The 17,302-nt window shown below is 52.0% G+C and overlaps 1 protein-coding gene across 1 annotated transcript in view; it reads left to right on the plus strand.

The window, feature by feature from the left end:
• The window catches only part of Snrk (SNF related kinase), a 47,104-nt gene that overhangs the window by 27,022 nt on the left and 2,780 nt on the right, over positions 1-17,302 (plus strand). The window contains exons 3-6 of the mRNA XM_055601554.1: positions 8,463-8,604; positions 12,424-12,636; positions 14,890-15,024; positions 16,612-17,297. Of these exons, the coding sequence (XP_055457529.1) occupies positions 8,463-8,604; positions 12,424-12,636; positions 14,890-15,024; positions 16,612-17,297 (1,176 nt within the window). The remainder of the gene's footprint in view (positions 1-8,462; positions 8,605-12,423; positions 12,637-14,889; positions 15,025-16,611; positions 17,298-17,302) is intronic.

A 17,302-nucleotide genomic window follows, 5' to 3' on the forward strand; every position in this document is an offset into this window, starting at 1 on the left:
CACACACACACACACACACACACACACACACACACACACACACACACGAGTCTAGCAGGGGAGTCCTGCTCTGAACCCAGAAGCAGCTGAGAACGCCATGAAGTTACCAGAGAAGTGGTGTAAGTTGGCTAAGGTGGCTCTCGCCCTGGTGTGCATGTTCTTCTCATGAAGGCGTGCTAAAAGAGGTGGCCTGTGATTTTGTTCTTTTTAAGCATGGCCATTTTACCTTCTTCATTCAGGAACGTTCTTTCCTGACTGGTACTATGTTTGTACAGTGGGATGGGAAGGAGTTGGTTTCTGCTGCCTGCCTGGCATGTGTGTGTGGCTGTGTCTGTGTGTGTCAGATAACTTGGGCTTCTTGAACTTGCCTGTGTTTTGACTTGAGCAAACAAGTTTGCCCATGCTGTAAACAGCTGACTGAGCAGCCTGCAGCTGGTCTCTGCCCGCCCTCTGCCCTCTGTGGCCTTCTTAAACTCATTTCCATCTTGGGGTGCTGTTGTGAAGCTGGGGGTGCGCACTGTCTGCACCCGCAGTCTGCCCTTCCCACAGGGTGTCTAGGACTGTGCTCTCCGCCTTTGCCGGCTCACCTCAGTAGCAGGTTCCTCTGGGTCCAGGGAATGTGACTGCACTCCGGTGCACACCGGTGAGTCCCAGTGCTGGGTGTCCAGGCCGGAGGGCAGTATGGCAGACCAGGGGAGGGTGGGGCCGCAGGGGCTCTTGGAGAGCTAGGCCCATGGTAGTCGTATGTCCTTGACTTGGGAGGCACGGGGCCGCCCAGTAACGGTCAGTGCTGCTCCCTAAGCTTAGGCCACTGATGAGGCTGTAGATGGGGACAGCAAGGGGCAAGGGCTGTAGTTTAGCAGGTGGCACTGAGTCTTAGTGCAGGGGGCATTTAGATTCACTCAGGTCTTGCTGGACGTGTGAAGAATTGGACTGAGTGATCACAGTCCCTCTGGCTGCATGAAAAGAAGGGCCGTTTCCCCTGAAACCACTCTTCAAAATAGAGCCTCGCTGAAACAGAGGGCACTGGGGATCCATGTCTGCATGTCTGAGAGTCTTGGATAGGCTGCTCCACCCTCGTCTGCTTTGTTCTGGGTCTGCCCTTTTGTGGTGCGGGGGATCAAACCTGGGGCTTTGCACATGCCTGGTACACACCCTGCCTTTGAGCTGCAGCCCTGGCCCAGCCTCACTCTCGGCAGTCTGTTAAATAACCCCAGAGCTCACTTGGCTAGCCTTGAATTCTCAGAACTAACCACAAACCTTGTTTGGAGCAGGAAAGCATCTTTAGTAACCAGCGCTCCGGGTGATTTTGGATGCAGACCAGTAGTTCTTGCTGGGTAAACAGGAATTCGGTGTGGTAAACCGCAGCAATTAAGTTTCAGACTTATCACGCAGGAAACAAGGGACCCAGCTTTCATGTCGGTTCTCAGGGTCCACACACTTGTGAGAATAGTCCTGGGTGTCTTTGCACAGTCACACGTTGGTTGCTGGTGAGTGCTGTTGGAGTAAGTGTGTGCATTTTAGTAGCTGTAGAAAGTGCTGTAGGCACTGCTGCTTCATTAGCAGTGACTTAGATCGTTCTGGTTCTGTTTGCTTCTTGATTGACTCTTGACTAATTCTGTTAGAAGGAAGCTTAAAGAAAAATAGTAGAGGTTCCTGTCTGAACCTTTCATTTGTCCCATTTTTATTACTTTCTGATTTTCATTTTAGATAATTCACTTTAGAAGTGATTTTTCTTAAATTGGCATGTTCTTTTGTCTTGTTTTCATTTTGATCTTTTGATCGCCTGCCTAATATAAAGTCTATGCCACCGAGAATTAGCATCATTCACCTGTGTTGTGGTTGCCAGCGGAGGAGACTTCAGGACTTGAGAATTGTATTTCTGGTTCTCAAGACAGTGAGTCCTACCCTCTATAACATCAGCTCTGTCTGCTTCTTCCTGTGTTACCATGAATTCAAAGGAGATGGATGGACGGACACACACACACACACACACACTATATGAGCAAATTTTCTATTTTTTGTTATCCTAGAGCCTTTATAGTTGGGTCTGAAATAAAAATGTTGTTTGGGGAAGTACTATCTCTAAGATGGTTGTTTAGAGGCTCTGTCTGTTAACACAGCTGCATACACCCGTTACTGCATTTTTAAAATGAAGGTGATGTGGAGTTTCTTCTCTGTATTCCGGTTTCTGCCAACTGCCCTTGGATGGTGGGCTCTCGCAGTGCTAGCCTCGCAGGCTCAGGCTGCCATCTACATCTTGGGAATTTTAGTTGTATTGTATTAAAATTTTTAATGAAAAAATAAAACAGGTCTGAAATGAATTTTTATTAATACAGTGTCACTCCCTGTCTGACCTGTGAGGCGTAATTTTCCTGATGTCATCCTTAGTGGCCTTCACACCAGACATGTGCTTCTGGGGACCTGTATTAGCTTTTCAAATCTTATTACATGACCGCAAAGAGGCAACTTAAGTGAGGAAACCCTTGTCGTGGGTCATGGTTTCAGGGCACGTCATTAGATCAGAGCAGGGAGGTGCGGCCACAGCTCTCTGTGGGGTGTGCAGCAAAGCCACTCACAGTGGCAGTCAGGGGCAGAGAGAGAGAGCCTGGCAGCAGGGCTACCCTCAAAGGCCAGGTCCGACTCACTCGCTTTTGCCAGGCTTAACCTAAAGGTGCCACAGCCTTCCAGATGGCACCACAAGCTAGGGATTAAGTGCTGAAGACATAAGCTAGTGGGGAACAGCCCAGACTTGAGCCATAACATTTTGCTCCTGGCTCAAAGGCTTATGACCATCTCTACTGTAAAATGTGTTTAGTCCCCATAGTCATATCAGTCCCTGCACTGTTCTGAGGTCCAAAGATCAAAGTCCCTTTGAGACTAATGTCATTTCTTAGCTGTGAACCTTGTATAATCAAAAAGAAAGTGAAATAGTTTCATTATGCAGTAATACAGAATGAACATCCCCCTTCTAAAAGAGAGGAATAGGAAAACAAGGAAAGATTGAACCAAAGATTGAAACCCAGCAAGCAAGACAAATCTGATAGCCCCAGGTCTGCTGGTTGGAGCATGTGCTGGAAGGAGCATCTGGGCTCCTTCCCGTGGCCTTGCCATTTGCAGCACTCAGGGGCTCCAAGCCGGATAGTTTTATGTCAGCTTGACATTCGTCATTTGAGAAAAGGAAACCTCAGTTAAGAAAATGCCTCCATAAGATTGGGCTGTAGGCAAGCTTTTAGGGCATTTTCTTAGTGATTGATGGGGAGGGCCTAGGGCATGGTAGGTGGTGGTGTCCTGGGCTGGTGTCCTGGCATCTTTAAGGAAGCAGCTGAGCAGCCATGGGGAGCAAGCCTGTCAGCAGCATTTTTCAGTGGTCTCTGCACCAGCTCCTGCCTCCAGGTTCCTGCCCTGCTTGAGTTCCTGTCCTCACTTCCTCCAGTGATCCACAGTGCTGTGGAAGCTTAAGCCAAGGCCTTCCCTCCCTGGTGTGCTCTTGGTCATCATGTTTCAGCACAGCGGAAGTGACCAGAGCTAAGGCAGACTCTCAGGCTGGCTACACTCTGTAGCTGCCCACAGTCCCGTGTTTTTTTAACATCCTGGGCTCTCCATCCTCCCCTAGGCTTTACCCTCAAAGCTGTCCGCAGCCCCACTTTGGGGCTTCCTGCTGAGTACTGGATTGCTTCTCCTTGCCTGGCCTAGTGCTTTCTGCTGGAATGCTGGCGCAAGCCTCCATGGTGCCACCACTGTTGCACTTTGTGTGCCTTCCAAACCAGCACCACAGAGACAGGACTGAGTTCTCCAGCTCGAGAAGTCTCTGGGTGACCTCGCACCCTGCTGCAGCAGCCTCTAGGGGCCCATGTGGCTGACCCTGCAGACACGTCCCCGCTCGCGCAGGGAGCCCGTGTGCTGCTGTCTGTCTACGTGCAGGCAGCTTCCTGTGCTGCTGCTGCTGCTCCTGTCTCTTTCCTTCACTGTCTCCCTTCACTGCTAGAGTGCTCCATTTCCTGTCATACTGCTTTTGGAGTCCTGCACTTTTGCTTCTGACTATAAAGCTGCGCAAAGCAATGGTGCTGGTCATGCCTGGGCACAGCTGTCACTGCTCATGTTTCTGTCCCTGCCAAGCTGAGACTACAGCGCTCTGGGGCTTACCTGTCTTGTGCCTGCAAACTCATCTGTCTTCTTCCAGGAACCATTTTCTAGTATTGAAGCTCCTGTCCAGGTTATCACAGCAACACCACACTTCCAGTACCAATTTTTTGTATTAGCTGTGACCAAAATTCCTAAAAGAAATGAAGGAAGGGTCCATAAATTTTTAGTCCCTCATCACCAAGGCCATGCCTAGTCACTTACCTGCACTTGCCAGGTCTCCTCCTAAAAGCTCTGAACTCTGGAAAGTGGCATCACTTGCTGGGCATCAAGTGTTCAAACCATGGCAGGACTCAGGTTCTTGAGTCATTGGTGTGCCTCATTGCTGTGAAGCCTTCCGTGCTGCCTTCGCCCACCGTCCTGTCCACTGGCTGGCTGGCTTCCTTTTGTTGCCTTTGTGCTTCTGGGAGCTCAACTCTGGCTTTGCTCAGTAAAATGGGATCTTGTAAGGGTCAGGGCCACTCATCAGCAACTCTTCTGTGCCTGGGACAGTGCTGGATGCTGCTGAGGGCAACTCATGACCTTTGAACCCATGTTGAACACTCAGCAAGAGTTCAGTGTTTATCCTTTTCACTGCCCACAGCCGCTCCCTAGGGATATAGATTACTGTTACACTTTTTTCTTCCATTTTTCTGTGTGTGGGTGTGTGTGGGTGTGTGGTGTGTGCATGTGTGGGTGTGTGTGCACATATATGTGGAGGCCCAAGATTGATGTCCAGAATCACCCCTGTTAGTTCTTCCACCCTACTCAATGAAGCAGGGTCTCAGTCAACCAAGAGTGCCCTGGTGTGGCTAATCTCACTAGACAGCTGTATAAGGAACTTTGATTCTCCTGCTTCAATTCAGAGGCCTACTGCCTCCTTCTGCTGACCTAGGCCTAGTCCTGGACGCTTCCAGCCTCCCTACAATCTAACCTAGGCCTAGAATGTTTTCAGCGTCTGGGACTCACTGCTGAGTAAGCTCACCCTGTCTTGTTCTTTCTAAGCTCTGGGCTGGCTGGTTCAACTAAGCTGTTCTGGCTCAAACTCCTCTCCCAGCTGACTGATTCAATCTGGCTTCTCTCTCGGCCCCTGAAGTGCTCTGCTTTGCCTCAAACTAACTCCAACAATCTTTTCTGATCCTCTGCCTCCTTCTCATTCTCTGTCTCACTCAATCTTGACCTGATTTCTCTCTACAACCCGTCTCTATTACTGTCCTGATAAAACTGCCTTCTCTCCCTCTGCATTGCCCCTTAAGTAGCTTTTCTTTCTTCTCTCTTCTCATGAGAGTTGGGCATGTCCTATTCTGTCACATCTCTGATTTGTCACCTTTTCTGCCACTCAATTAAACATCACTTTTAAACATGGTTTGCTTCCTTTTACAAACTAATTTCACCTCTGTTGTTTGGGATTAAAGGTGTGTAACCACCAGGCCTGGACCTAACCTTTTCTTTACCTGAAACTTCCTCTATACCAGGCTGTCCTTGAACTCAGATCTGCTTGTCTCTGTCTCCTGGATTAAAGGCGTGTTTGTATTCCAGCTGGATCACGTAGACCTAGAAGGTCTCTGGGTGTGATCTCCGGCCAGAGCAGCTGTGTTCTGGATTAACATTCCTCTACAGACAGCTGTTGTTAGGTGTTGTTTTCATCTTCCAAAGATACATGCAGGAGCTGTCGTGCCCACTGGACACTTGGGTGGGGCCTGGGGTGTAAACTCTAGTCTTCAGCCTTTCAGACCCACAGACTTTAACACCATCTCGAACAGTCCACACTCGTTTAGTGGGCTGTTTGTTGTTATTGCTTCGTTTGTTGTGAGAAGGGTTGTTTCCGGCTGACCTCAGCTTGTGATCTTAGTCTTGCCTCAGCCTCAGTGCTGGGATTATAGGTGTGCCCACCGTGCCTGCTTAGCAGCCCATTTTCATCCTTTTCTTTTGGCTTTTGTATGGAAGAAAGTAGAATCATTCAAGGGCAAAATAGAGAAGAGAAACAAATCTGGACTAGAAATATAGTCCTCAGTGCCCACAGAAGGTTGGTTCTAGGACACCCTGTATCCGACTAAAGAACACCGAAGTCCCTTGTACATCTATGGCGATAGTGTTGGTATGTGACTGTCTATGTATTAGCGCTACCTGCCAACTTGGCACATTCTAGAGGCACCTGAAGAATCTCGGGAGTGATTGTCTCTACGGGGTTGGCTTCAGGGACATTGCTGGGAGGCGTGGTCTTGGTTAGGAGTTTATGTAGGGGCCCAGTCCACTGTGGGCGGCACCTTCCCGGGCAGGTGACCTGAGGCTGGATAGTAAGATAAGTGCCCATGAGCCAGAGAGTGCGCCTAGCATGTTCCTCTCTGGCATTCTGCCGTCAAGTTTCTGTTTGAGTTCCGGCCCCAGTGTCCCTCAGTGACGGACTGTGACCTCAAAGTGTCAGCCAGATGAATCCTGTTCTCTGCTAGGTTACTTTGGTCAGTGTTTCATCATAGCAACACTGTGGAGCTAGAACGGTCCTACACAGACATCCCCATGTGTATATATGGAATCTGTGGATTACTTCCGTACCAACACTGTGTGTGTGGTGGGAGCTACGCTGTGGGGGTGCTCTGTGCTGACCCCTCTTCCCCATGAGAAGCTGCCTGCTGGGTTACCCGTGTTCCCCGGCTTATAAGTGGTTCTGCCTGGAGAAATGACGTGAGCACTAGCCAGATGGGGTCTGCCTGTGCTGCTCTCCTTAGTGCCCCTGGAAGCAGGCAGTAGACAGGCTGTCCATCTCCCAGGAAATGACCCTTGTGCGAAGGTGTGACACCAAGGCAACTCACAGAAGACAGTCTGAGGGGGTAAGTCCTGACCGTCAGAGCTCACAGCTCCTTGTAATTTCAGTTCCAGGGGAGCCAGCACCCTCTTCAGATCTTCGTGGCACTGCATGTATGTGCCATACACACCCACAGGTAAACCCTTACACACATGCCCACAGATCTTTCTAAAGTTGCCCAGGGAGAGTTTCAGTTAAATGTCAGTTGCACGCTTACAGACCTTACTCAGGCTGACTAGAACTGTTTTCAGGTTCTCTCAGTGGCTAACCAGTAGAGGCCCACAGTCAGGGCAGCAGTGGGTCAGGCCGTTCACGAGTCTGAGAGCGGAGACGTGCCCTGCATGTGTGCCTTGGTTTCAGTGGCTTTTTCTGCTGCTGTCTGCTTTTCGTCAGCACACCCCCAGCCGAGTGTGCCACACACCCGAAAAGCCACACTGTGGGCTGGGTGGTTCCCACTTGTTGCCTTCCTTTTCCCCTAAGGAGACTAAGGAGATGATACCTGATAACAAACTTTCATTTTCCAGCTTGGAACTTCCATTGTTTTGGGTATTTTAGGCTTCCATGAAAACAACAGTTGCCTGTTAGCCCGTGTGATGACATGTAGGCCCCGTGTGCCTCAGTCTTCCTCTGAGCCCGTGCGTGTTTATAATACCACACGTTTCATTTCTGGACTGAATTAATTTGTGATGTCCTTCTTAAATCCCTTTTTTCCGATCTGAGAGAAACAAGCACCACTTTTTCCTAACCTCGGGGTTTGTTTAAGGACGAGAGCACAGGTTGTTTACTGTTGTAGTTCCTGCAGCTGCGCACTGCGCAGGATCTGTTAGGATGGAAGCTTGTCCACGCTGGGCAGGACTGGGACACTTAGTGACAAGAAACTTACTCCTCCTTTTAAAAATTTTGAATTTTTAAAAAACCTTTAATGTGTGTGTTGGAGGCCCATGGGTGCAGTGCTCGTGGAAGCCAGAGGAGGGCAGCAGAGCCTCTGGAGCCACCCACCCTGTGGGCCCTGGGAACCCAGCTCAGGCCTCCTGTGCCTCCAGCAGCTGAGTGCCTGCACCCCTCTCCCGTGCTGCACTGTTCCGGCCCTTAATGCGTGGCCCAGGCTCTGCCAAGGCATGTGGTACAGAACCAGCTTGGGCTTTTGTTTGTTTGCATGGTAACTGTATTCTGCCTGTGTCTGAGTGCAGCTTTCTTATCTGGAACTCTCAAGAGTTATGTGACCCATTTACCACCCAGAAAACAACTGAGGTGATGCTGACCTCAGGCAAATCCTTTCCAGCTTCATAGTATCTTTAGTGCTGGGTGCGCTACAGCTGGCGAAAAGCAGTCCTGTCCCTTGGCTGAGTAGCCTGGGCACGCTGCTTTGCCACTTCTCCCCTAACCGATAGGGCTGAAGCCCGCTCTGCTGAGGTGGTGCAGTCTGCTCTGGGTCGTTTTACCTTAAGAATAAAAAGCTTGTTAGCTGTCTTTCTTCTTCCTGATGTTCCTGGTTTTCTAGGTGCCGAGGTATTTAAATGTTGTCTTTGGTTTGTAGACATATGGAGCCTGGGTGTGATCCTTTTCATGCTGGTGTGTGGGCAGCCGCCCTTCCAAGAGGCCAACGACAGCGAGACGCTGACCATGATCATGGACTGCAAGTACACCGTGCCGCCCCGAGTGTCTGCCGGGTGCAGGGAGTAAGTAAAGCGCATGCGCAGAGAGAGGCCCCTGAACCGAAGTCTCGGCAGCACGCCAAGAACACGCAACATGGCCTCACCATGCCAGGATCTGAGTCCGTTTAGTTCATGAGACTGATGTTTCTGCTGCTGCTCTTTGATCAGAAACTCAACAGGAGAATACCAAACATACCAGTAGCTGAGGTTTTCCCCCTTAGCTCCTGGAGTAACGACTCATTACATATTATAAAAACACCTCCACCATATAGCCAGGCTCTTCTCTGACTAGCTCATAACTTAGCTAAGCGACATTCTGCCCTGTGCCTGGCTGCCTGTTTCATGCACCATGCATCCATCTTCCTCACATCTTGCTGGCCGATTCTCTCAAGCCTGGCTCTCTCCCAGAATCCTTCTGCCTGCTGGGTGTTCCACCCATTTCCTGCTTCAGCCATACAGAGGCCATAGGTTTTTAATTGACAGGTGGTGTATCCATACAATACAGAAGAGATTCCTTCTATATTACCCATGTTTTCAAGAAATCCATTTTGCCTTTTCAGCCTCCAGAAGTAGTGGTTAAGACCTTCCTGTGTGTGACACATGGTCTTGCTGGGGCTCTTGGCAGTTTGTGCCATCTTTAAATGAACAGCTGAGATTGTCGTCACCACTGAAATGTTCTCTTCTGCATCAACAAGTTTGCGTTTCTCCTGCCAGGCTGTGAGATGGATATGGTGCATGGAGGGTGTTCTTTCAGGGCGGCCCCAGTGTGGCCGTGCACCTCTCCAGACCAAGTGCTGGCTCTTCTGCTCACTGCTTCTGTGAGGGTGGATGAGTGTGCCTGACAGGGTTACTGGGACAGTTGTATGAAGAGCTAGTGTGAAGTCTAGGCTGGAGCACAGAAGAGGCTCTCAGCGTGTGGTGGTGGTGGTTTTACGCTTAGCACACAGGAGGCTGTGTGTGTTGGTATTGGTGACTGTAGGCTATGTGGTAGTTGTGATGGTGATTTTGGCTTGGGAAGCTCTGTCTCCTGTACTGGGTGTTGATTTTAGGCTGGATCACATTTAAGTCTGGGAGGGAGGGCAAGAGGGAGGGAGAGAGGGAGAGAGAGAGAGAGAGAGAGAGAGAGAGAGAAAGAGAGTGTATGTGTGTGCGTGTGTGCAGGATGGTGATTTTAGGTCCTTGCTCTTACTGCTCCCCTCAGGAAGCAGGTGTACACCAAGTGCAAGTTAGATACTCGTTTCTCAAGATTCTCTTCTCTGCTCCCAGTTAGAACAAACCAATCCCACCAACTCCCTTTATGTCAGCTGTGATCCTGAGGGTTATAGAATAACATGGACTCTCCATTCCTAAGAGCTGAGAGTTGTCCTCCATGTACCCCTCCTAAAGGGATTGTTAATACCTAAGGACCATTCAGATGAGGAAGAAAACAACAAAACCCACCAACGTTTTCTGACGTGTTTTTCTGAGTGGTGTGTTTTAAGGAACTTGTCCATGTGTCCAGTGTATTGCCTGAGTGTGTGCTGCCGTGGCAGTCTGGGGCTGCCTCCTTTGTGCTGCTTCTGCTCTTATCAGCCATCCACAGCCATGGCCTCCAATGGCCCTCTCTGAGCACTGGCTCCCGACCTGTTAGCCACTGCTGTGCTTTGTTCCTGCGGCTGCCATTTCTTCTGCGGACCCAGCTGCTTGTTGCTCAGCTCGCAGAGTCCCCTCATTGAATGCTGCATTTGATCAGTAGTCTTGGTTACACAAATTGAAGTTTTCCCTAGCCTTGTTGTCTTATTTACAAGGTGGTTTTATTTCTAATTAGCTCTTGTTTTGATTTCTTGACAGTCAGATGGTATAGTCTCTTGTTCCATGTTTTCACGGTTTGAGCCTGTCATGGGGACAATTGTACAGTCTAGTTCTTGAAAGTGCATATTTTCAAGTTGGGGTCAGAGGTCTGTACACATCTTTAGGGTCGAGTGCAAAACTGTTCAGAATTGCTTGCATTTAGAGCTTTCTTCACTGCTTCTGTTAACCTGTTACCTACTGAGATAGTCTTCCACTGGGACGGCAGACTTATTCCTTCAAGTTTGTCAGGTTTCGCTTTGAGAGTTTTGAGAGAAAGTTATTAGATGCAGGTGAGTTGAAAACTGCTCTGTGTTCCTGATGAATTGAATTAGCCCTTTGTATCAGTTTACCTCAGATACTTCTGGTTAGTTCTGTGTTGTTGAGAGAGCCACCTGCTGGCCTTGGGTCAGCATCTGTGTGTGACACTCCCTCACCCTTTTGAACAGTCTGCACCCAGGCCTTGCCTTGACTCTCATGTCTTTTCAGCTGAGGGGCTTGTTCCGTCTGCATCTGCTGTGTTCTGTGGTGGATACAGGTACGGGTGCGTTTCTGTGCACTTTTCCTTTGACCTTACCTGGTGGAGATTGTTTCTGTCCTGTCACTTATTTCATTCTCAGCCAGCAGAGGGACTTGTAGACTGTTGTTTTAGCAAACTTTACTAACCCCTTCTCAATTGGAATTACATTGTTCCACAATAATTAAATCCTTCACATTTTGGGGGGAACATCTGCTGGTGGTTAATGCTTCCTTAGGAGGTCTTCATGCTGTGTGTCCAAGCAGGTCAGCACCTGAGATTAAAGCCCTGGTTCTTCTCCCTCAGCTCTGCAGATGTCCTGCCGCTGTCTCTCAGAACCACTGCTGTCGCTTAGACACCAGCTCACAGCTCGCAGCTCCTGCTTCAGGGCCTTGCTTGTCCATTGGAGTTTCTGTGTGTGGCTCCTAGCCTGTGATTTGCATTCTTTCATGGATTTGGGAAATTCCCAGCTATCACTTTCCCAATATGCTTTTTTTCCTCTTTTTTTCATGTCCTTTTGGAGCTCTGGGCTGTGCATGTTAGCTGTTTCCACTGTGGCTCATCTTTAATTCTTATTTGTTTGCTTGTTTCTTTGAGACAGGGTTTCTCTGTGTAGCCTTGACTGTCTTGGACTCGCTTTGTAGGCCAGGCTGGCCTCTGCCTCCCCAAGTGCTGGGATCACAGGGTGTGCGCCACCGTGCCCAGCCTACATTTACATTTAAATGTGGCCATTGTTTTATTTTTGTAATCACAGTGGTTATTTTTCACCCTTCTTTTTTCTTACAATTTTCTAGCATAATTTTGCCTATTTTGGTTCCCTGGTCATGTTGTTGAGTTTTGTTTATGCCTTAGTCACATTTAGCAGTGACTGCCTATGCAGTGCATTTAGTGTCTTCCTTCTCTTTTGCTGTGTGTTGAGGTCTTGCTGATGTCACCAATTTCCTGTGTGGGTTTTATTTGTGCTAGGTTTTAAAGCATCATTCAGAAATTCTTTTCAGTTACATTCTACAGAAAGGAGTTGTGTATTTTCCTGAGCCAGTGCTGAGCACACAGGCTTTCTTCTCAACCTTCTCGCTTCTCACTGGGCACTGAGAGGGAGGAGTCTTCTTTCTCTCTAAGAGCTTTCCACAGCCTACGTCAGTCACCCCCGCCCACTGTACCGAGTCGCATGGACTGAGGGCTTGCCCCTCCTCTGTGCTCTCATTCCGCTTAGAGCTGTCCGGTATTCCTTGTGGAGGTTTTGTCAGCCTATCTCTGACATTGCGTGGTGGTGTTTCCATCAGGAGGGTGTTCATCCTGTGACACAGCTGGCCAGATTGTTACTCGGGAGCAGAGTTGATAGCGCTAGCTGCTTTTTCTCAGGAGGCGGGGGTTGCCCTATTTTCCGCCTACAGCGGCTCCAGCGTGTCCTGTGTCAGCCACGCACTCAGATTGCTTGTGGCAGTGCGCACCAGCGGGCCTCGCCGACAGTCTAATCAGTGTCGACTCTTCCTTCACAGCCTCATCACACGGATGCTGCAGAGAGACCCCAAAAGGAGGGCGTCTCTGGAAGAGATTGAAAGCCACCCTTGGCTCCAGGGAGTGGACCCGTCTCCAGCTACGAAGTACAACATCCCCCTCGTGTCCTACAAGAACCTCTCTGAGGAGGAGCACAACAGCATCATCCAGCGCATGGTGCTCGGGGACATCGCGGACCGGGACGCCATTGTAGAGTACGTGTGCTTGTCAGTCCTAGGGGTGTGCCTGGCAGTCTCGGTCCCATGTCCTTGAGACAGACGGGCCATGCTGCTTGCTCTCCCCTTACCGTGACTGCCTGCCTGACAAGTAGCCTTTGAAGGGAGGAAGAGATTAATGCAGCCTGTAGTTGAAGGGCACAGTCCATCTTGGTCACGGAGCAGCAGGCCGGCTCGCCACACTCTGAAGTCTGCCCCCAGTGGCTCACTGCTTCAGCCGTTCTCACCTTCTAAAGGTGCCACAGCTGGGGACCTAGTGCCCATGCACAAGTCTCTGCGGTGCCTCACTCCTAAAGCAAGATGGAATTCCCAGGGGCAACCCTGAACTGAACTTTGCGTGTCCTCTTGTTCTGTGGGCGGTAAGCCAGGTGGTGGCAGTCCTTTCCATGCCTGGACTAGGATGGTTAGTCTCAGTGTACATGGTGTCTGTAGAAAGGTCCCCATCATTCCTGGGTCCCCCTGCAAGTGCTGAGATCAGACAGAGCAGGTGACAGGCTGGGCGTGCGTGTGACTCCAGTGAGGCCCTATGGGCTGCTCTGGGCTGCCTCCGGCTGTGGTGCACTTAGGGTTTGCTGTGAACTCCATGAGGCCGCCTACACCTTCCTGGGAGCACTCTTAGCTGCTGTGAAATCCACCCGGAGAGCCATGTTTAGCAGCCTGAGTAGTGCAGTTGAGGAGCATGCAGGATGCTGGGAGCACTGCTCTGCTCTGCTCTGTTCTGGGGAGAGGTCCACCTGAAATCACGGGCACTCCACAGAAGGGCAGCCGTACCAGGTGTGTGGACTGAGATAGCTGCCCCACTCAGGGATGCAAGAGCTAACCGTGCAGTGGCCGCTTGGGTCTGCATGTCGACCCTGTGTGTCGGCTGTTGTCACGTGTGCCCAGTGGGAGCTCTGGCCTCTGGGAAGGGAAGTTACAGTACGGTAAGAATAAAGATCTAGAGCCGGGTACGCCTGTGATCCCAGCACTCAGGAGCAGAGGCAGGCGGATCTCTGAGTCCAAGGCCAGCCTGGTCTACAAAGCTAGTCCATGACAGCCAAGGCGACACAGAGAAACCGTGTCTCAAAACACAAAAGATCTACAAAAATAAAGCCAGCTTTATGAGACTCATAAAGCTTATGAGTGTCATGGCTTGGTGCCCAGCGACTTCAGTGACCTGAGAGACTGGGACACTTGCTCTTTCTGCACAGGAGCTCACTCTCAGGATGTGTAGAAAGCTTTTTTTTTCTTTTTTTCCATTTTTGGAGTTCTTACCTATGTAGCTGTGTGTACAGTGGTGTGTGAGACCTGCACACTCTGTTACAGGCACATAGGCGACAGCAGCGTGCCAAGCCCGTGGCTGCCAGCCAGCCTTACTGCGCACTCACTGCTCTCCGTGAAGCTGCTTATTCTGAGAGCAGTTCCTGAGTGTGAGGGAGGTCCCCTGCACACAGACAGCTGCTTTCTCCAGCGCACACCTGTGAGAAGGCACTCGAGTTTCCCCAGGCCCCTGCCTCACCCACTGGGCCCTGCATGTTTCACAGGGCGGTCTCAGACCTATGCTTCTCTTGCATGCTACAATTTGCCATGCCAGAGGCTTCTAGGAGCAGAGCTGCATGTTCCTAAGCCCTGTGAGGCTGCTCTGTGACAGCAGCTGTAGGAGGCGAGGCCGTGTGCTTTGCTGTTAGTACCCAGCAGCTAGCCACCCTGGTGCCTGGCCTGGCATGGCATCCTGTGGGCGCTGCTGCTTACTTACATGGATGAACAAGCAGTGACTTTACCCCAGGAGAGAATGAGTAGCGCCTTCGGCTGCCTAATTGCTCTCTGGCCCTAAACTGCCAGTACAGGGAAAGCAAAAACACCTCCACCCATTTCAACAGCGGCTACTCAGAGCGTCTGTAGGAAGCATGGGCCTGAGTCCATTTTTCTCATGGAAGCAAATGATCCATCTCAGTAAAACTCCGCCGCCTATGCCGGCCATTTCCAGAAGACACACATGCTCTCAGAAGCCCCGGAGCCTTTTCTTAGTTTGGAGTGCTGACACCGTCCAGCCACAGCAGCGCTTTGCTCCTTTCTCACCGAGCTGAGCATTGGTACTCAGTGGCTCTTTTAGATTCAGTCACAGCATAAATAACTCCAGGGTTTTATAGTTTTGTCTCATTTAAAAAGCGTCCCAGATACTGATTTCATTAGGTCATACTTCCTCTGATCGCCCTCGCATGGCCTCTGGTCACCCTTGCCTTGTTTCCTCAGGGCCCTGGAGACCGACAGGTACAACCACATCACCGCCACCTACTTCTTACTCGCCGAGAGGATCCTGAGAGAAAAGCAAGAGAAGGAAATACAGACCAGGTCTGCCAGCCCCAGCAACATCAAGGCCCAGTTCAGGTGAGAAAACGCCTTCACTGTTGCCAGCAAGTTAGCATTTTAAAGCAGGGAACGGTCTGCGGTAGGAGAGTCCTTGCCTTCCACAGAGGCCATGCTGGCTCACACCGTGCTCCTCTGATGTGTGCTGGCAGCAGGCGCTTCCCAGTACCTGGGCCCTGCAAGTCATGTCCTTTAAGATCTCCTTCCAAGAGCAGGCTGTTTCCTTTACTAACTTGGAAGAAGTTTGAAATAGGAGCATTTAGCATTTCGGAGGTCGGGCAGCTAGGTCAGGTAGCTGACTGATTAGCTGTTGGGCCTCAGGAACATGCCTCATCTTTAATTTGGCTGAGCACCACTGCTGACCTCCTGAGATTCTGAGGAGGCCTCAATGGGAGACCAGGAGGGGTCCTGTGGGAGCCTCTGACCAGAGCCTTCCCGAAGTTACCGCCAGGCTCGTGTGGTAGAGTGAAGCCTGCCTGGAGGTGAGTTGTCAATCAGTGTCCTTCCGGCCTGTGTGCCCAGGCTCACGGGGGTACTTAGAACACCCGCTTCGCTGACTGCAGAGATGACCTGCAGCCTCCCAGGGCTGACATGACAGCATGGCTTTCTAGTTGCTTTTGCAGTTCTCTTTTGTTAAGACATGATCTTGGCCCTGGTGGGCTCCACCAGTTGTCACCATTCTGGACAGGTGAGTCACAAGTCATGTGAGCTGCCAGACTAATTTTTCACACAATGACAGCCAGTGGGGAGGGGCCTTGCTCACCAGGTTTGCCAAACCTCTCCCTGGTGTAGCTCCTTGGCAGGTTCTGCTTTCAGCTGGTGGAAAGGGGAAAGGAGAGGGCCTGCATCCTGGCACGCTGCTCCTGCTTCTCCGTGGCATGACTGCAGCCCCCCGTGCCCCCATTCCTGCTCCAGGCCTGGCTCGTGCTGACTGGCTGCTCACTTCTTGGCCCTGTGAGTCCTGCTGAGCCTACCCGCAGCAGCAGCAGAGCAGGCAGTTCTTGGCCCCATAGCTGCCAAGGGCTGGGGAGGATCCCTGAGGCCGGTCCTCAGCTGTCAGGCTCAGTCAGCAGTTCTGGAGTCAGGGCCTCTCACCAGCAGAGCAGTCACAGAGCCTGGCTCCAGTGCTGAGCTCATGCTTTCCCACAGGGCGGCTGTGCACACTGCTGTGCCTGTGAGTGCTGGTGACAGCCAGAGAGTGCGCGCGTGTGTGGGTACACATGTAGATGCTGTGTGTGCATGTGAGTGTGGTGGTGAGGATTGGTGAGAGCTTGTGCCGCCCCCGCATTTGTCCGCCCAGTTCTTCCTGACAACTGTTGGATGAGGTTTCCATGTGGCCGTGTCCACAGGCCACATCTGCCCACTGGGATCCCTACTGACGGCCTGCAGTGCTTTCCCGGTGGCCTAGCTCTGTGTGCCATGCTCGCTTGGGGGAGTCACGCCCTGTTGAGGTTTCGGGCCTCCCATGCCGCCTTGTTTGAAACGGGGTTTCTCTGCCGTCTGTGCAGGGGTGGCTGGCCGGAGGCTCCCGGGATCACACCTGCGCTCCTGCCACGGCGACCTGCACGGGTTCTGGCCCATACTTGACCTTTCTGTTCTGTCGCGCAGGCAGTCGTGGCCAACCAAAATCGATGTGCCCCAGGACCTTGAGGATGACCTCACCGCCACGCCGCTGTCGCACGCCGCCGTGCCGCAGCCTCCCGCGCGAGCGGACGGCGTCCTCAACGGCCACCGCGGCAAGGGCCTGTGTGACCCGGGCCGGAAGGACGAGCTGGCCGAGCCTCCCGGGCCCGCGCTGTCCGCCGGGCCCCCCGCCGGCCTGCAGCCCGCCGGCGGCCGCAAGTGCCTGTTCCGCGTGGAGGAGGACGAGGAGGAGGACGAGGAGGAGCGCAGGCCCGCGGCCGTGTCCGCGCAGGTGGTGCTGCGCCGGAAGCCGTCCGTCACCAACCGCCTGACGTCGCGCAAGAGCGCCCCGGTGCTCAACCAGATCTTCGAGGAGGGCGAGTCGGAGGACGAGTTCGACATGGACGAGAACCTGCCGCCCAAGCTGAGCCGCCTCAAGATGAACATGGCGTCGCCGGGCACGGTGCACAAGCGCTACCACCGCAGGAAAAGCCAGGGCCGCGGCTCCAGCTGCAGCAGCTCCGAGACCAGCGACGACGACTCCGAGAGCCGCCGGCGGCTGGACAAGGACGGCGGCTTCGCGCCCCCATGGCACCGGCGCGACAGCAGCGAGGGCCCGCCCGGCGGCGAGGGCGACGGCGGCGGCCAGGGCAAGCCGAGCGGCGGCGGCGGCGCG

This window comes from Psammomys obesus, unplaced genomic scaffold (assembly GCF_907164565.1).
Source record: "Psammomys obesus unplaced genomic scaffold, mPsaObe1.curated_primary_1811, whole genome shotgun sequence".
NCBI lineage: Eukaryota > Metazoa > Chordata > Mammalia > Rodentia > Muridae > Psammomys > Psammomys obesus.